Source organism: Corylus avellana, chromosome ca7 (genome assembly GCF_901000735.1).
Source record: "Corylus avellana chromosome ca7, CavTom2PMs-1.0".
Taxonomy (NCBI): Eukaryota; Viridiplantae; Streptophyta; class Magnoliopsida; order Fagales; family Betulaceae; genus Corylus; species Corylus avellana.
Window position 1 is genome coordinate 25,328,624 of NC_081547.1, and position 20,118 is coordinate 25,348,741.

General features: G+C 36.3%; 3 protein-coding genes across 3 annotated transcripts in view; 1 reads left to right on the forward strand and 2 right to left on the reverse strand.

The window, feature by feature from the left end:
* The first annotated feature begins 681 nt into the window (after positions 1–681).
* Positions 682–13,486, forward strand: LOC132186498 (vacuolar protein-sorting-associated protein 33 homolog). The gene is made up of 22 exons (XM_059600476.1): positions 682–813; positions 910–949; positions 1,166–1,246; positions 1,571–1,765; positions 1,868–1,978; positions 2,086–2,151; positions 2,349–2,456; positions 2,574–2,618; positions 6,260–6,316; positions 6,843–6,937; positions 8,166–8,217; positions 8,369–8,425; positions 8,797–8,859; positions 8,952–9,058; positions 9,717–9,839; positions 9,990–10,071; positions 10,326–10,396; positions 10,953–11,033; positions 12,119–12,176; positions 12,266–12,327; positions 12,699–12,792; positions 13,155–13,486. Exons 1-22 carry the CDS (start codon positions 761–763, stop codon positions 13,242–13,244), a joined length of 1,791 nt encoding a protein of 596 aa, XP_059456459.1. The 5' UTR covers positions 682–760; the 3' UTR covers positions 13,245–13,486.
* Positions 13,487–15,458: 1,972 nt separating this feature from the next.
* Positions 15,459–18,814, reverse strand: LOC132187180 (U-box domain-containing protein 14). Its single transcript, XM_059601399.1, has 5 exons — positions 18,675–18,814; positions 18,201–18,554; positions 17,755–17,871; positions 17,223–17,636; positions 15,459–17,126 (listed from the first exon to the last, which is right to left on the reverse strand). Exons 2-5 carry the CDS (start codon positions 18,477–18,479, stop codon positions 16,050–16,052), a joined length of 1,887 nt encoding a protein of 628 aa, XP_059457382.1. The 5' UTR covers positions 18,480–18,554; positions 18,675–18,814; the 3' UTR covers positions 15,459–16,049.
* Positions 18,815–19,651: 837 nt separating this feature from the next.
* LOC132188054 (lysine-specific demethylase ELF6-like) overlaps positions 19,652–20,118 on the reverse strand; it is a 4,724-nt gene continuing 4,257 nt past the window's right edge. The window contains exon 5 of the mRNA XM_059602467.1: positions 19,652–19,740. Within this exon, the coding sequence (XP_059458450.1) occupies positions 19,652–19,740 (89 nt within the window). The remainder of the gene's footprint in view (positions 19,741–20,118) is intronic.

A 20,118-nucleotide genomic window follows, 5' to 3' on the forward strand; every position in this document is an offset into this window, starting at 1 on the left:
TGGCCACCTCAAGAGCCAAACCCACTAAACCTATTTTTAATTTTTCTTTTTCTTTTGGGCCACTCCTAAGGGCAATGGGGTGGCTTTGAGGTCGTTCGGCCACTTCCAAGGCTCAACGGGGGAGCCAATCACCCCATTTTTAATTTTTAATTAATTTATTAATTTTTTATCATTTTAATTTTGATTTTAAAATTAATAGATTTTAAACAATAAAAAATTAAAATGGATAAAAGATTGACTTTTTATTGCAATCAAGCTTTTTTTTTTTTTTTCATTATGAAATTTTGTAAAAAAATATATTCTAAATTCTAATGAAAAAATAATATATTGATTTAATTCAAAAATTCATTCAGAAAAACTTTATCTAATTATGAATATATATTTCACGTTTCAAAGGGATAATCCCGACAATTGCATCTGCATTTCGTCATTTAAAGATAATATATTGAAGCTTTTGAGTAGTTCTACGTGTGTACGTCAGTACGTGGATCCACCGCCCATGTTCCAACGAGCTAATAAAGCTGCATGGCTCGCTCGTGACTGACAACTTTTTTCAAAATCTATTGATTAAAATGGGAACCAGGTCCAAGCCCACCCATCACCGTTCAAACAAGCAGGCCCAAGAAAACAAGTGAAAGCCCAAGAAGTAGTTTCCACGCTGGCACGCTCAATTCCAAGCATTCGACTCGGCGAGCATCTTCCTCGCACAGCACAGACGAGAGAAATTCTCAGCTCGTACAGAGAGAGACATTTCGCTCCAATGGCTCAGATTCCGAACCTAGACAATGCTCCTCTCAATTTCACATCCCTCAGGTACACAAGCCCTAATTTCTCATTTTTATTTTCGTCGACACTCATTTTTATAATCAATTCAGCTATTGTTTGCTTCTTTCTTTGGATCATTTTCAGGGAACAGTCTCAGAAGGAGCTCATAAACATCCTCAAGAATGTGAGTCTTACTTTATTATTTATCTGTTTGGTTACCGAGAAAACACCGAGAAAAGAAAATAGCCAATAGAAGTCGTGGATATTTAAAATTTTAGATTTAGAATTGTACTTTATTTTTGTTGTTTGGCGTATAAATCAGAAAATCATAGGGCTTAAATTTGGTTAGAAATGATACTGAATACCGATTTTTACTTATTTTGTTTGGCGGGGTTTACAGAATCGAGGGAAAAAGTGCTTGATAATCGATCCAAAGCTCGGCGGCTCTCTCTCATTGATCATCCAGACATCACTTCTAAAGGCATTTCTCTTCAACTTTAGTTACGTATTTTTGTGTCTATTAGGCTTTGTTAGTTTTAATAGAACTTAGATTTATCCAAAAAAAAAAAAGGGTTCTAATAGAATTTAGAATATGAAAAAAATTACACTAACTTACTACAATGTGTAATCGATTAAGCATATTATGGACTAATAATGTGTCCTTTTAGGCGTTCTATTGTCTTGGAAAAGATTTGGTTAAAAAAATTGTAGTCCGTTGAAACAAGCTCTGCTTTAAAAAAATTATAGTCCGTTAAATGTTGCCTTTAACTTCTATTTTTGAGAAATTGCTGCTAATTACAAACAGGAACATGGGGTCGAATTGCGGCATCTTTCAGCTGAACCAATTCAGACTGACTGCACCAAAGTGGTTTACCTTCTCCGTTCTCAGCTTGATTTGATGAAATTTATATGTTCAAATGTTCATAACGATATATCAAAAGGACTTCAAAGGGAATATTATGTTTATTTTGTCCCTCGCCGCGCAGTTGCATGTGAGAAGGTAGACATTTTTTGGTAGTTGATGTGGTTGAACAACTTAAGCTATGAGTTCAATGATCTCAATATGCGTGCATTGGCTGTAAGTATCCTTTTGGTTTTGCAGGTCCTTGAAGAGGAAAACATTCATCACTTGATAACTATAGGGGAGTACCCGTTGTATGTTGTTCCATTGGAAGAGGATGTATTATCCTTTGAACTCGATCTTGCTTATAAAGTATGGAAAAAATTGCTTTGTCTACTTGCTGTGGATTTATGTTAATTATCTCTTTGGGCTTCTAATGTCTTTATTTTTTTTCTGTGTTTTTTTTCTTCATATGCTAGGAAAGCCAAGTTGATGGTGATACTACCTCACTTTGGCATATCGCAAAATCCATTCACAAGCTTGAGGTTGTGTGATTTCTGGAATGTAATTTCGTTTTTCATGTAAAGGATTAAGCGTTAGAACAATATAAACCTATAAAGTTAGAATATTTATTTCAAATCAAAAAAGACTTTTGTTAACATAAACATTTAATAATGATATATATGCTCGTATTTGTAATTTTTTCCTTTAATTGAAAGTTTTACATTTATTTGTGTCTTAGTTCTCTTTTGGGGTGGTGCCGAATGTGAGGGCGAAAGGCAAAGCATCAGTTCGTGTTGCAGATATCCTAAACCGCATGCAAGTAGAGGAACCGGTTAACTCTTCTGATGTAATTATGCATTACTTCAAGCTCCTTTTCAAGTAGACTAGCCTAAAAATGTGTTTTTACCAAATGATGTTCACTACATTGCATCCCATTGATTTTTTTTCTTTTTATATTCTTCAGATGGTTGTGCCAGAGATAAATACACTCATCCTTTTAGATAGGGAGGTATCTTTCTTGTCGCTCTATCTCTGTCTATTTCATTGTATATTTTATGACTCAATCTTATGCTAGTTGCAAATGATATGCAACTATATGTTGAAATTGTCTTGAGCTTGAAGATCAATTTGGCTAAGTCAGAATTTGTTCCTGTAGGTATTGTGAATAATATAGAAGACTTGGCTAGAATCTTGGGATGCAGGGTCTATTCTTTGCCCATGAAGTACCTAGGTCTTCCTTTGGGTGCTTCTTTCAAAGCCAAATCTATTTGCAATGACATTATTGAGAAGGTTGAGTGTCGTTTGGCTGGTTGGAAACGGCTGTAATTGTCTAAAGGGGGTATAGGATTACCTTAATCAAGAGCACTTTGTCTAACTTGCCTACCTACTTCTTGTCTTTGTTTCCCCTCCCAACTAGCATTGCCAATCAAATTAAGAAGTTACAGTGGAATTTATTGTGGGAAGGTATGATTGAAGAGGTCAAATTTCACCTAGTAAGCTAGTCCAAGGTGTGTTCTTTGATCACAAAGGGGGTTTGAGAGTTCGGAATTTGCTCATGTTCAACTGAGCCCTTATGAGGAGGTGGTTATAGTGTTTCTCTTATGAGAGAAAGGCTCTTTGTAGAATGGTTGTGGTCGTTAAATATGGTAGTTAGTGGGGTGGGTGGTTGTGGCGTCCCACATCGCTTGGGCATGGAGATAAAGATATACTTATATGTATACTTACACCCTTAATGATAATAACGTGTTTTAAAGGTGATGGTCATGATTTCATCAGAATTTCGCAGTTAAGCGATCTTATGTGAGAGTGGTACCAGCATAGGTGACCTCCTGGGAAGTTTGGTTCGGAGAAGCCAAAAGCGGACAATATTGTGTGTCAATGGGGTGAAGTGTTACAAATGGTATTAGAGTCATTACCTAACCTGAGATGGGGGGAGCGTGCATGTAACACCCCTGCTCCAAGTGGTATGATATTGTCCGCTTTGGGCCAAGCCCGCACCGTTTTATTATTGGGTTTACCCCCAAAAGGCCTCATACTATTTAGAGAGAGTATATTCCATATAAACACATCATCTTTTCTATGCCCAGGCAATGTGGGACGTCACAATCATTCCCTCTTAGGACCCAGCGTCCTCGCTGGCGACCCTCATGGGCTTGTGCACGCTTCCCCCATCTCAAGCTGTGCTATGGCTCTGATACTATAATGTAACACCCCTGCTCCAAGTAGTATGATATTGTCCGCTTTGGGCTAAGCCCGCACGGTTTTATTATTGGATTTACCTCCAAAAGGCCTCATACCATTTAGAGAGAGTATATTTCATATAAACACATCATCTTTTCCATGCCTAGGCAATGTGGGACATCACAGTGCACAAGCCCATGGGTGTCGCCAGCGGGCACTCGCTGGGATGCCAAGAATGGGATGATCCCATGAGGGTCGCCAGTGAGGACGCTGAGTCCCAAGAGGAGGTGATTGTGGCGTCTCACATTACCTGGGTATGGAGATGGAGATGTGCTTATATGTATACTTACCTCCTTCATGATAATAACGCATTTTAAAGCCGTGATGGTCATGATCCCATTAGAACTCCGCAGTTAAGTGAGCTTATGCGAGAGTAGTACTAGGATGAGTGACCTACTGGAAAGTCTAGTTCGAGAGAGCCAAAAGCGGATAATATTGTGTGTCATTGGGGGTGGGGCGTTATAGTGGTGCTCTAATGAAGTCATTTGGTCATATAGGGTGGATCTTCGGAAATTCATTACGAGGGGTTGAGAAGAGTTTTCGAGATATTCTAGATTTAAGGTGGGTGACGGCTCCAAGATTAATTTTTGGCATAGCTTGTGGTGTGAGGAACAACCCTTTAAGGTAGCGTTTTCGGAGTTGTATAGCACTGGTTGCCTTAGGGATCCTTCCATGATTGATCATCTTCAATTTTCTAATGGCTCTCCTCAGTTAGAACGGCACATGATTATTAGTTGGAATTCTTTTCTTTATTTTTCAATAAGTTGTATTCCATCAATTTGAAACAAGATGGTGTAGAAAAGCTTTATTTTTTGGGTTATTTAGTTTAGCGTGGGTCATGCCTTGTTGTGTGAGAGATCTCCTCGCTTGTTGGAGAGGGCAGTTTGGTAATTCTTAAAGTGTAGCTATATAGAAGATGATTCCTCTCTATTTGATGTGGTGCATTTGGAGAGAGAAATGACCGGAGCTTTAAAGATAGTGAGAGGACGGTGGTGGTGCTAAAGACATTCTTTTTCCATACCCTTTTTCAATGGATAGCTGCTTGTGATTGTTTTCATATTTCTAGTTTTCATGACTTTCCTCTCTCGCTTTTTTTTTTTTTTTTTTTTGAAATGTTTTTTTTTTCTAGATAGGTGTTTCTCTTGTATGCTTCCGGTGTACTCGGAGGTGCGCCCTTTGGTTTTTAATGACCTTCATTTACTTATATATATATAAATTTTAAAAAAATAAATAAAAATATGCAACTAATGTGTTTTAGACATTGTAAATCTTCTTTACCTACCTCATTCTTGGAGTACTAGCAAACTCTTTGCCTATCTATACATTTAAAACTCAGTGAATTCCCTAGAGGGGGGACTCTAATAAGAAAGTTGAATACTTAGTCGATCAACCCTTACTCTTACTGTATAAACATTTCATAATAGAAATGAATAAGTTCCATTTACATGGTCTCATAATCAATCATTCATGATATATCCAAATACCAAACTCACCCTCTATATAACCTACACAAAGTAAAAGAAGTTCTTGGTGAATTATGAATCTTCTTCGATTGAATCAATTCTGCTGGTTTATATGATCTGAGGTTCTGTGGTCAATTCTTCTCTTAAACCTAGTGGACTTGGAGAATAAGGCCAGTATGGTTGGTCCTAAAATTAATCCATAGACCCATTAAAACTAACCTGAAGTGACATTTCTTATTGTAAGTAATCGAGATATTATTAAAAGCGCAAGGCAACCCCATACACATAGGAATAGTACAAGAGAAGCCGCCTAATTAGTGGGGTCTGACCTGAAGTGACATATAAGCCAAAAGATGACTAAGCCCAACTTTACTTATAAAAGAAAAAGACTAAGCCCAACTAACTGCACTACAAGCCCAAAACAAAAATCAACAACAATACCCTTGACCCCAAATTCAGAAACCAATACTTTATATACATCAATTCCCTCTACAGTTTACTTCATTAAATTAGTGACATGTACATTTGTGCTTACTTACCACAAAGAAGGGGTTTACGCTTTGGTTTAGATTTGAATCTGTCTCATTCTTAAAATTGAACCAATTTCTTAAAGGTGTAACATATTTTTGTAGGCTCTTGTCAAGTATTCTGGATGAACACAGTCTTCAGTCTTAATGCTTATTGCTATTCCTTAATACCAGATTTCAAGTTTCTTACAGGAAGAAGGATGTAAAGAAATATAGAGAAGTTGATAATAAATTGAGGAATAATAAATTCTTGTTAAGAATTGTCAGACATCAATGATTGATTCTCATATAAAAAAGGTTTTAAACTAATTCTCATTTTGAGCTACTATTACTGTATTACATACTTAGTTGTAGATTTATCATGTCTATAGTTATATAGATTCATGCTTTTGCTTAAAGTTGGCTATCCTTGGCTGCAGGTGGATATGGTTACTCCTATGTGCTCTCAATTAACATATGAAGGGCTGCTTGATGAGGTAAGCTGATGTATGGATAAGTAATCAACAAAGGAAGTCCATATTTATGCTATGTATAATTGTTTATGGCATGATATAGCATGACACTGGAATTCTGTGATTGATGGGGATAACAAATTATATTCCTCATGATTTCCTTGTACAAGTTCAATCAGCTTATTGAAGTCTTTCACTCCCCACCCTGACCCCAACAGGGGGTGCCTCCAATCTCCTGCTTGGAGGATTGAGGTCAAATATGTATTTCTTTTTTATGTAAATTTGGAATTTAGCTGTGTTCTAAACATTGTAAATTTTCTTTATGTTATATACATGCTGGTTAGAATTAAGTTACTGGGACTTATAATACTACTGAACATCCATTTGTGTTAGCATCAGATAGTTTTGGTTTTATTTATGCGATAGCTAAATTGTAGCAGCTCAAGAGAAATTATCTTTAATACTTTCCTGTGTGGGATTGAAATTGGATATATGTTATTTCTGGTTATATGGATTTTGTTATAAGCTCTCTCTAATAGGTTCACTGCAGTTTCTGCGTATCAATAATGGTTCTGTGGAGCTTGATTCATCTATCATGGGTGTCCAACAAGAGGGGAAAAAGATAAAAGTTCCACTTAATTCAAGGTAAATTAATGTCTCCACTTCATATATCTTGCTGCTCTTTATTATTTTTAAATTAAGAAAATACTATTTTCACACTTTGATTGGTTTCTTCCACATTATCCCCTCTCACAAGGTGGGACCCACATTTTGAGAGAAGGTGGTCTAGAAGCCATTCGTGGTGTGTGACGAGGGATATCATTATTGTTTCTGATTATATGGACTTTGTTTCCCTCAAATATGGTTAAATAATTAATGTTCTAAATGGTGGCTAAGCCTCTGGAGCAAAGCCTAGAGTTTTCCATGAATTATGTATGTATGTAGTTATGAATAATGTTGAAATATCATTTCTTTCTTTACTTATCAAAAAAAAAGAAATGTCATTTCTTTCTAAAAATTATCTCCCTTATGAATCAAAAGAATTATATTAGAATGTAATATGTATAATTGACTATAATATGCATAATTTGCTAGAAAGGCAGCCAAACAGAGGAACAAGTGTACAACTTCTTGGCAGACCCTATGTGGACAGCAAGGAATAAACCTTTTAGTTTCACATGAGCATGGAACAAAACATCTTTGAAATTCCAAAACTTGAGAGTTTCAAAGTGTTTATGCAGTTTCTATTGTTTCTCTATCTGTTATGAAATGTTAGTTTCCAGAATAACCTATAGGATGAAACTAGTACCCTCTATCGTATTTAACCAATACCAATAATGGTCATGAAATTATACTGGCAATTGAAAGCGGGGGCGGGGGTTGGTGGTTGGATGAGTTGGGATATGGTTGAATATTTAATCATATTGATTTCCCTAGAATATGGTCAATAATTAAGACTTAAGTTGCTTAAAGAAAAAAAAAATGTAGAGTAAATCCAAAAAAGAGAATAAAAAATATAAATAACAAAAAGAAACCAATTAGAAAAGGTGACAATTTTTGTGGAAGGAAAATTACTTGATTGGTTGAGTGTTGTCATTTCGTCTGCTTGTGGTTTCATGAAGAAAGATGAAGGAAAGAAGCCATCTTTTCTCTTTTGTTGTAAAAGTGAGATGGATAAAGTCAATTGTTTGGCATTTGAAAGGAATGGGATAGCCACTTTCTTCCTAGCCTTTAGAGGAATGATGCAACTATAGCACTAACCCAAATAGATCTTTTCCTTCTTGGTTGTTTAGTTGCTCTTCTTTTTTTGTCTTTTTAATTTTTCTCTCTTCTTCTTGGCATATTCATTTACTGCTGGTGGTTTGAATTTTAGTGACAAGCTGTTTAAGGAGATAAGGGATCTCAACTTCGAAGTTGTTGTCCAGGTTGATCTATTTTAACCAGTTTATGTTACTTTCCATTATAGCTTATACTTCTATTTCCAAATCTTTCTCTCGTGTCAGTTGTCTCTGAAAAACTATCGTTGTTTTTCTTGGAGTTCCATTTTCTTAGTTGCCATTTGCAGTATGATTGCAGATTCTACGTCAGAAAGCAACATCCATGAAACAGGACTATACAGAGATGACAACAACTGTAAGTGAATGGTTTAACATCTGAACATGGCTTCTCTTTCACACTTATGTTTGCGGCCGAGTTGAATATGTGCATGAAACTTATGTTAGTTCTGAAATAAATTTGTCCAATTTCTCTGCCATAAAAGTCATATTCCTTAGTAAAACATGTAGTAGCTATAGTTTTTAATTACAAGCTAGGATGCCATTGCATGTAGGCTTGAATAATTCAACCACAGAATTGAGGAAATATTTCTGAGTCAATGATGCCCGATCAACCTTTAGTATTGTACTGCACATACGTTTCTATCCTCAAATCACTAAGGGCTTCCCTTTCCGTACATTTTAATGATTTTGTTAATGTTTTCTAATGGACTGCTATATAATGCACAGACACAGACAGTTTCTGAACTAAAGGACTTTGTCAGAAAGCTGAATTCCTTGCCAGAAATGACTGTATGTATTTTTTCCTGTTTTTAATTTTCATTTTGGAGATTTAAAACAGGTGTTTCCAATTGATCTTAATTTGCTGGTAATTATTGCTTTAGAGGCACATAAATCTTGCTCAGCATCTGTCGACGTGCACATCAAAGCCAACATTTCTTGGGCAACTTGACATGGAACACACTATTGTTGAGGGACAGAGTTATGACATGTGAGCTGATTTAATACTGTTATCAACCACTTTTGACAACTTGATACATGCAGTGATTTTATGCTTTTCATTTTATAATATTGTGACTAGACTCAATTACAAAAGCATGCTTATGTGCTGTATAATTCGGGTGTGAATGGTTTACTGAATTTCAGAAGAATTTATGTTCTGCTTTAGGTCACGCATTATGTTTGGTTTATTTGACAATCAGCTTCATTTCGATTATCTCCAATAGTACCTTTCTGTTACTGACATTTGTTTAACTTTCAAAAAGTGGAAACTGCTTTTGGACTTATATTTTCTTCTTTGGAATGCATCAGAGCTTTCGAGCCACTCTGCTGAAAGAAATTTGTACTTTTTTTTTTGTCGGATGCTGGCATCTTTTACTTGCAGCTCACTTCAAAACTCAATCGAGTATTATTGTCTTTTTTCCCCTTCTCAATTAGTGATTATATCAGTATCATTACGGAATAGCTGACATGTCACTTTTTTTAAGCAATTGTATCATTTATCTTGTCTTGGTTATAAGAATCTGTGCATTTCTTCTGGTATCTTGAAGTTATTTCTCAAGATTTATTCTTTTCAATTTGTCAAAGATATGGTTTGTGGATTGGCAGTCCCCTAGATCCTAATTTCCAAAAGTATGAAACTGATGCAGATGCTTTGAATACATTGAAGAAATGATCCATAAGCAGGAGCCTCTTGTCAACGTCCTACGTCTTCTCATCTTATTTTCTATTACAAATTCTGGGTTGCCTAAAAAGCATTTTGACCATTTGAGGCAAGGATAGCATGCATATTATCATTATTTTTAAGTCCTTGTGATATTCCATATTTTGATTTTGTTGGCTATTGATTTTTATAGCAATTTTTACTGAAGAACTTTTATGAGTGTTTTATATATATAGATATTTTTGAACTGTTGGTATAGGAGAGAACTACTCCACAGCTACGGATTTGAGCACATGGCCACACTGAATAATTTAGAAAAAGCTGGATTGTTTAAAAAGCAGGTTCGGTATCATTTTCCCTTCATAATCTAGCATTTTGTATTCTAATGAGCTCTAGCTCAAATGACACTTTACCCATAAAAAGAATTGGATGGAGGATAAGATCGTGGTTTACAACCCATTGGGTGTCCATGTTTACTATCATTGAAAACAAAAATCAAGCATTTCCTATAGATGATTCGCATAGTCTATTGACCGTATTAACTGGATTCTTATCAAATTACTGGATTCATGGTGACATCATCTGAACCTTGCAGGATTCAAAAAGCAACTGGCTTACAATCAAACGAGCTCTGCAACTTGTGGTTGATGACACTGACACAGCCAAGTATTTCTTCTTAGACAATGTGATTTGGTTCTGCTTCGTAATTGAAAATCTTAAGAGTGTGATACACATTTACATGCAGGGTGATGGTTTCATAACCTGCACGTTTTACACCCATCACATTGATTTCTGTCCTTTTAGTATATATTTCCCTGATTTCATTAAATGGCACAACTACTAAGGCATCTGCATTACGTAGCCATCGTAACAGTCATTCATTTCGTTCATGGTGTCTGAAACCAGACACTAAGGGATGCACTGGACAGCATCATGGACATTTAATAATAAGCGATTTCAGCTGATGCTGACTTACTTACTGGGTGGGCAGAAGCAATCTATAATAGAATGATGGACAAGATCATAATTTGGATCAATATTCTCTCTTAAATTCTTTGGATCCTTTCATATTGCTGAAATAGATTCTGCAGTATGTGGAACTACTTTACGCTGGAAAATAGAATACATTTATCTTATTCTAGCCATATAAAATGTTATTGGTTTTATTTAATTTGTCTGTTGTCTTTCTTATTAACTTTTTAAGTGTTTTCTTATGTAACAGCCCCAATGATATTGCCTATGTATTTTCTGGATATGCACCTCTTAGTATTCGGCTCATTCAGCATGCTGTTCGATCTGGATGGTGAGGTTGATTCTTATTTGCTAAATTTCTTAGAGTCTTGTCATGAGCAGTATAGATTAGTGTCTTTCTTTCATCAGTTCTTCTCAGCATGGATCTTGTAGGAGTTCAACTTTTGGAATTGGGACCAGCACAAATGATGGAAAACATGAAATTTGATTTTTCCTGGTTTTAAGTCTAGGATTGTTAATATTCCTAATTGTCAATTTGATTTTGAAAGAAAAATAAAACCCTAACTGTTATATGGTTCAAAAGCTAAGCAAGTTCAATGTGATTGGGAGCAGCCACTGGGACTGATCTCCTGATAGTGGATCACTAGTCCCACCATGCTTTAATGGTTTATCTTAAATCGACAGGCTTGGCTCCATGTTCCTTGGATTGACAGAATTCTAAAATTTCCACATTGAGTGATAAAAAGCCAATTAGGTTTTTGGTGTGTTCACACATCATGTGATTCCTGGATTTCTGGGGTGTGTTGATTTATCTTCATAAATACCATATGAAGGTTTTTTCTGCAAATATTCTAACTTCAATAGGACTTCCCAAATTTACACGCATGCACACGTACACCCATACACACCTGTAGGCAATTGCATTTCTGTATATTAAAAGCTTTGCTATTTTATTGTTTTGACATTTGAAACATGGGGGACACAGCCTCTGCCTTGAAGGCTTGTAGCAGACAAGCTTATTATGCTTTCTTGTGTTGTGTAACAAAGCAAGGATGCCTTGTTCGAATTTTGCGTAATGTTTATATATGTCTGGTCCTGCAAAGAGTGATTGTTAGGACAAGATCTAAGGCTTTATTACCTTTGTATGTTTTAGGTTGCTGAGACAAGTTTCTTTACTAGACAGGTGTCTAACATGTGGACCTCTGGATTGTATGGCATTGGAACATGGCCTTTCTTGATCCCGTGTACCCCACTTATTTTAGGGCCTATAGAAATACATTGGGTCCATGAGATAAAAGTCAAGACACCATTACAACAATGACTGCAATTGTTCCAACTTATCTTTTATTTTGGATTTTGAGTTTGCACTATATAGGCAATTTTTTCTTTCTCAAATGTGACAATTTGACCCTTCAGGCGTCCTATAGAAGAAATTTTGAAGCTGCTACCCGGACCACATTCAGAAACAAAAAGAGTAAATCCCTCTCAATTATTTATTCACTCTCTTGCTCTCTCTCTCCCCTTTGCAATTCAAGTTTGTAATCATGTTGTACTATTTTACAGGGCAGATTCTCAAGCAGCCAATCATTTGACACCTTGCAGGGAGCTTCAGCCAATACGGACAAGTATGTTTCATTATTCCTTCTATCTAGGATTTTCTTTCGCTATTGGCATTCTTCTGAGGGGTCACGTTTTCTGTAGTAGTACCAACTCTTTTAATTGCAAGAAACCAGTCCAGATGCAGGAAAATTGAACTTTGCTGATTGCTAAGAAGCAATATTGGGCTATTTAATTATTTATGATTATAGGGCAATGAAATTCTTGATATCTATGTCGTTTTTGTTGTTTAGATTTTTGTTTTCCTGCTAAATAGTTTTCAAGGGAAGGAACTTCTATTACTGAAGCAGTTGTCACTAAATTTTTACTGCAAAAATCATTTTCAAATGCAAATAATACAATCCATTTCCTTTATTGTGATGCTTTAACAAACTTACAGAGTTACTGATGGAAGGCGCTCCATAGTTCTTGTTGTCTTCATTGGAGGGGTAACATTTGCGGAGATTGCTGCTCTTCGATTTCTCAGTGCTCAGGTATGTAAACTTAGTGCATATCCCGAATCTACTAATTGGATTCGATAATTTTTGGTTCATAACAATACATGCACTTTTTTTTTTCAATAAGCAATCGAAATTTATAAAGGCGAAAGGGCGCAATTAAGAATACATGTTTTTCAAACTTCAAATTTGAAATTTCTTAAGATGACTACTGGCCATGATTGTTTTTTGTGCATCAGTCTATTCTGTATGTGTCCAATCGGAGATTTAATTTTGTTAGACGCGATCAATTTCATGAAAACTGTGCATCATGTTAGTGGTTCAGACCAGTTAAACCAGTTACAATTATGTTTAGTTTTGTCCTTATTTATAGGTTTCTCAATAATTTGTGCTTGCAGGAAGGGATGGCATACGATCTGATTGTTGGGACAACCAAAATTGTTAGTGGCCACACCTTAGCTGAAACATTCATTGAGAAGTTGGGCTGAGGTGTAAGATTTTTTTTCATCTGTCCGTTTGCTTGTTTGTTTGTTTGTTTTTTTAATTTTATTTTTGTAAAGTCTATTGGCAATGAAAGTGATGATGTATTTGTTAGCTTATTGAGAGAGTATCATTTGCCGTTGCTCCGTTTTCCTGTAATGACTTTGCGAGGGATCAAATGGCAGTCGGTCCTCCTTTGACTATAAAATGAAAAAGAAAAAGAAAGTGGCAGTCCACTCTCCTTTGGTACGACTTTGGTGTCAGTCGCTGTTGCCAGAAAATTGAAAATGAGAGTATTCAAGCACAGAACAGAACTGTGAATGAAAATATTCCACCCTTTCAATATTTTGTTACTGTTATAAACATGGACGTCACCAACATGTACTGATATTGACTTTAGTTTTTATATACATTGAAATTTACCCAACAACCCCAAACAACATCTAGAATGGGGAATAAGTGGGTTTCAAAAATCAAAACCAATAAAAATATTGCAAGCACACAATCACCAAAATCAAATAAAGCAATAAAGATATCAAAGAAATGGAAATTTTTTGAAGAACACTTCAACAGCAAAATCAATCCGGAGGTGACCAAATTCCTTCAAACTTTTCCACTATAGAAGATTATATTACAATTAGTTTATACTTGGAAAATGTTTGTAGTAAAAACCTGATGTGTACCCAACAAACTACTTGTTTGTTTCTTACCGTGGTAGCTCTAGAATTCAAGCCAATCTTCTATCAAGCCTCCTTTGCAACTTTGAACTCTGGTGATTTAAGGTTTGATTTTGTGTGGTTTAACAAAATCTGAGAGGTTTGAGACATATTGGATGAACTATGCCTCATAAACACTAGTTTAGGAACGAAAATCCAATTTGTGTTTATTGTATGGGCACAAGAGAGGCCAACAAGCCGAATCAAACACACATAAAAAGGAAAGATCAAGTGAAATTTGGAAAAGCAACTCAAAGGAAGATTTATGTGAATCGATTGGTGAGGGAAGGCGATTGATTAAAAAACACTTAGTATGAAAGCATCATCCTAATGAGATTGGGGAATAAAATTATGAGCAAAAAGTGAAAGACCGGTTTTAATAAGATGATGATGTTTGCGCTCTCAACCATTCTATTTTGGTGGTGAGTATGAAGATAAGTAACACAATGAGCGATCCCTTGAGAAAAAAGAACCGTATGAAGACTTTGCAAGGTTTTGAATTTTCAATCAAAACAGAAGTTCAACCAATTTTTGAAAATAAAGAAATACATTAATAACATCAAATTTTAAGAGGATAGGAAATAGCCAAATGTAACAACCACAAAAGGTAATATTTATTGCCATTAACCGAAGTACAAGCCTCATACAACATAAGATCATGTCCGGACGCATGATTGTTCATATTTCTAAAAAAAAAATCATCAAATATATTGCGGTTGAAATATTTTCCATTGATAAAGAACTAATACCTAAAATATGATGGAACTCAAATTTCTCTTAATTATGATCGTTTCTCACTCACTTCTTGGAGGAGACTTCTCCGTTCATATAAATAAAGGCATACATACAAGTCTTTTTTTTTTTTTATTTGGCACCGGGTATTTGAAACTTCGTTCCGACTAATCTCGGGGGTGACATACATACAAGTCTATTATAATAGCAATAACAATTATTGCTATATAAATAAAGGCAGCCACACTACTTAACATTAACAATTCTTTGTAACTGTTGGAATTGGAATGGACTTTGTCATTGCCAGATTTATTGCTGTAGAAGTCGTTTGTAAAGTGGACTTTGAGCTCTTGGTTTCTTGTATTGTTAAACGCCACAAACGAAGAACGACTGGTTACTAAGAAAATGAAAAGTGATTAACCTTGGAGTGGTTCGGCCACCTCTCATTTAGCCCAATGGGTGGCTCGACTACTCCCTTAATTTTTTAATACTTTTTTTTTTTTTTTTTTTTTTGCATAAATAACACATGTCACATTATGATTGGTGCTGATGTGGTTCATTAATGTTTTCTAACAATTTTTGTGACAGCAGAGACCTTTTTTTTTTTCTTTCTTTCTTTCTTTTTTTTCTTTACCTCTCAAAGAGTGTTTCGTCACTTTTTAAACCCTAGAGAGCTATTTGTCAAAACTTCAAGCCACATGACAAATTATACATTTTTCCCTTAAATAAAATCCTAAAAAGCTTTGAAATAATTCACTGAAGAACATATTTCACTAATCCTTGAAATAATTCACCTCCATAAATTTTATCACTGTAACATAAATAGACATTGCCAATAACATACAGCAACATTTATATTTAGTTCTGATTTACACATGAATAGATATGAGACCTGATACTTTTTTTTTTCTTTCTTTTTGTGAAAAGCATATACAACAACAGATAAAGTTGATGAAGCAAGACAGGTAGAGTTACAAATGTACCTCGTTAATCCAGTTCCTCTTACAAAACCCGTATAAGGCATGAAAATTTTCTGAAAATCAACGTTGATTGTCATGCTGCCCCTTGTTGCAAAAGACCAAGTCCTGAAAATGCTAGTCAAATTTTGGAAGTGGAACAATCGATTATTTTTCTCACTTTTCATGGATGCAAACTATTGGATGAACTACAACCCATCTTAAACACCACCTCCCAGCCCACACGCATACTTGTTTCTGCATGAACACCAAGCCAAGCACTGAACTGATGGAAGTATATATTCTTAGACAACTCAGATGGATTTCCTGCTTTCTTGAGCATATTGAGGAGCTATACTTTCATCCGAAAAATAGCAGTAAAATACTTCTAAAACGCACACTTGGGATTCTATGAATCCACCTCCTCATCATCCATTCGTTGAAGGAGCTCTAAAATATTTCCAGCTTTTCTCTTTGCCCTGTCGGTGCCGTTCTCCGAGAGTTCCTTCAGTGCCTCTTCCGCACCAACCTCCCTTGCTAGTTTCAACTGCTCCAAATCACCTGTGCATAGAGACCACAGTACTGCAGCAGAATTCTCTCGATTGCGTGGGGAACCAGTTCTAATAACCTCCACCAGAACAGGAATTGGGTCGGCCTGGGCAATTGCCGTCTTCCCTTCAGGATGACTAGCAAGAATGGCCATAATTGCTAGTGCTTCATCCACCATCCCACCCCCAGCATCCTTCAACAATCTCATTAGTGGGCCCACGATACCAGCCTTTACAGCCTTTGCCTTGTTCCCCTGGTAGATTGAAAGATTGAAAATAGCGGTGGCAGCATCTTTTTTCCCTCTAGGGGTCCCCTCACAAAGCAACGTTATAAGAGCTGGGATAGCCCCTGCCGCCCCTATTTTCACCTTGTACTCATCTATTACCGATAAACTGAAAAGAGTTGCAGCTGCATTTTCTCTAGCTTCCATGCTGCCATTTCTCAACACATCTACTATATCAGGTATGGCTCCTGCATTTACAATTGTTCCCTTGTTACTCTCATTGATGGAAAGGTTGAGAAGGGCTGTAACAGCATGCTCCTGGGCTCGGGGATCCAGAGAGGATAATAGTTCTACGAGAAGTGGTATGGCTCCTGCGTCAGCGATACACACTCGATTATCCGCATTCCTCTTTGCAAGCAACCTGAGCTCACCAGCAGCTGCTCTTTGCTGTTCCGGATCCCCATTTGCAAGTTTTTCCAGCAAGGCCTCAACAGCAGCACGATCACAGTCAGAAGCTTTGCTTCCGAATTTCTTGCTTCTACAACTCGCTTGCTTTTTTGGTAGCTCAACACCATTGCTCTCACACCATAAAGCAATCAGACTCTTCAAAACGTAGTTAGGTGTTAGGGCTGTGTGCAACAGAGTCTGTTGTGTCTTGGGACAGGTTTTATGTCCCGCATCAAGCCATTTTTGAATGCAGGACCTTTCATAAGTCTGTAAAAAGAGAAGAGTAAAGGTTCATTAATAATGGCTATCAACACAGATAAATAGTTGTGGACTTAAATTGTGAAGGCAGCTGCCAGGTTATACCTGTCCAGTAGAGACAATCACAGGATCTTTCATCAATTCAAGAGATATTGGGCATCTGAAATCATCTGGGATAACAGGAGATCTGTGTTTAATCAAGCCCTTTTCACCCTCAGAGGTGTCAAATTGTGGACTTGCCACCAGTACCCACTCCTTAATCTTCTTAAACAAGGTTGACATTTCTTCAAAGCAGTTCCCCGGACCTCCATTACTCGAGATAACTAATTCATGGAATGCAAGTGACTCTTTCTTTACATCATTGATAGTCTTGAGATGCAGCTTTTCTGAAAGTCTTTTAAGTATGGCAGGGTCAAGGTCTTTTTCTTTCAGTGCCAAGGCTAAATCCATGTCCAGTTGAAAATCAAGGGAGTCTTTTCTTCCTTTGGCTCTTTTGAATTGAGTATGTACTAGTTCAATCTGAAGGAAATCAGCAAAAAATGTCCCACTTATTCTTAAAACTTTCTTTGATCAATGGTCAATATTTTGATGTATGCAGTTAATTCTCTTCCAAAATAATTAGGATTTGAAGAATTACCTGTTCGCGAACCTCCTCAGATATATCAAGAGTATCATAATGAATCTCACTCAAAGCTACTTCAATTTGTTCTGTCACCTGGTGAAACTTCTCTGCAATCTTTTCCCTTTGCAAAGCCTGTGACAAGCGAGACGTTGTCAACTAACTTGTTTGGGAAACAAGAAAAGAAATTAAGCCAAATGACACAGTAAAAGTTCGCAGCTTCAAAGCTTGCGGTATTGATGGATATATTAATTTGTATTAGACAGTAGAATTACTTGCAAAAAAAAAAACAATCAGCTTTGTGAAATTCATTTTTCAACATGCAAATTCCAAATCCAATCTGATAAGAAAACACAAATTCCAAATTCTTCACCATTTGATCCCAAGCGAACAAAAAGAAACACACGCTCGTACGTTTTCTCAGCGACCAAACAGAAACTAACTAAACTCGACCAAAACCCTACCTGGTAGAGCTTGCTCCCTCCGTTGACCGACCCGAGAACGTCCTTAGCCGAATCCAGAGCGATTCTCAGCGATTCCAAGCCCTTGACTTCCTCTTCCCCGAGCTCCTTTTCGCTGTCCCTCAACTCCTCGAACAGCGGGCTCAGGAGCTTCACTCTCCGCACCAGGTTTCCGTACATCTTCTTGCACGCGTTTCCGCACTCGGGCAACTCGGAGATCGCCTTCACCGACTCCACGAGTCGACTCAGAACCGAGTCCTTCGGGTCCTCCATCGGGCCCATTCGGGTCGCTCCGGCTAAAGCCACGAACTTAGAGGAATTTGATTGAATCGAGTGATTGGGATTGGATGGTGAATGCTGGGGATCGAAAAAGACAAAATTGAAAATTCAGAAACGCATGGATTTGCAGACGAAGATCGTGGATTGATTTGAGCCTTCAAAAGAAACAAAAGAATAAGAGATTATATATGAAATTACTATTATTTATTATATAAATTGTGCGCGTGTTTGGGTAGAAATGGCAATTTGCAGGTTGAGAATTGCTTGCTGAGTCTTGGTTCACTGTTGATCGTTGAACGCTCTGACGAAGGTGGTTGGAACGGAGAAAGTTGACATAATTGTCCTTTCTAGACTATTAAGTATTGGAAATATAAAGAGAATACTTTGTATTTAAACTATATTCACAAAGGGATTGCTTGGGTGATAAAAGTCTTTGATCCGCATCTACCTAGACGGTTAATGATTTTTTCAAACTATATGCCAAAGCAGTTACGCAATAAGCGGTTAATAATTACTCATTTGTATACTTTTGACTGAATATTTATTCAAACAGGTCGAGCCCAAATAGGCCCTTATATAGGGTTACATAGGATTGCTCTGTTATAATGTAATAAGATTACAACACGACAATTTTATTACATGAAATCCCCGTTGTTATTGGAAGATCTTATAAATAAAAATTCTCATGTTAGTATGACCGGACAAAATGTTGAATTTTTGGGTATGATTTTTTTTTCCCCTCTAAAATAATGTTCCATTAAGAGTGCATTTGGTCTTGTGATTTTGCTAACCGAACGCATGTTTTTAAATAAAATTGCAAAAAAAATGTTTTGTTTAAGAATGTCTTGAATTTTAATTCAACGATGATTTTAAAAATTATATTAGTTTTAAAAGAATTTTAAGAGAATAAAAAGATGGTACGTAACATTACTTTTTATCAAATGCTTAACTATATTTTGAAAAAATCAAACGTTGACATCTTAAAATTATTAAGCCAAATGGATCCCTATCGAGGAATAAATTATTGGAATAAAACTCAGATTAATTTTATTGGAGAAAATTCTTACAAAAAATTCCATAAATATTATTATAGCGCTGCGAAGTACCAATTAAGGGTATTCCCGACCATATGAGAAAACAAATCGTGTGGTCCAGGTACCTTTGCCGCGTTATCATCAACGCAGCTGTTTCCCTTCCCGCGCAGAATTGTCAATTGGACGGTTAGGATTTTCCAAGAACCTGCTGGGAAGCCTCAGCCCAAGGCCTACCAACGAATAGAAAACAGCCAGCTGGACCATATTATATGGTCTATAATCAAAGGTCAAAGATAATTAGAGAAAAAAAAAAAAAAAATCAAAGGTCAAAGATAAAGCTACAAATGTAAACAGTTAAGCCTCGTACAACGTAAGATCGGGCAAGGATATATGCATGATTGTTTAAATTACAAAATAATAATTCATCAAATATATTGGGTTGAAATATTCAACATTGATTAAGAATTAATACCTAAAATATAATGGGCCTTAATAATTAATTAATTAATGGATCAACATTGAATTTATCAAGCATACCCATTTTAATTGAATATCTCTGAATTGTTCCAACCATATAAATAAATATGCATTTCATTCCTATTATTTGC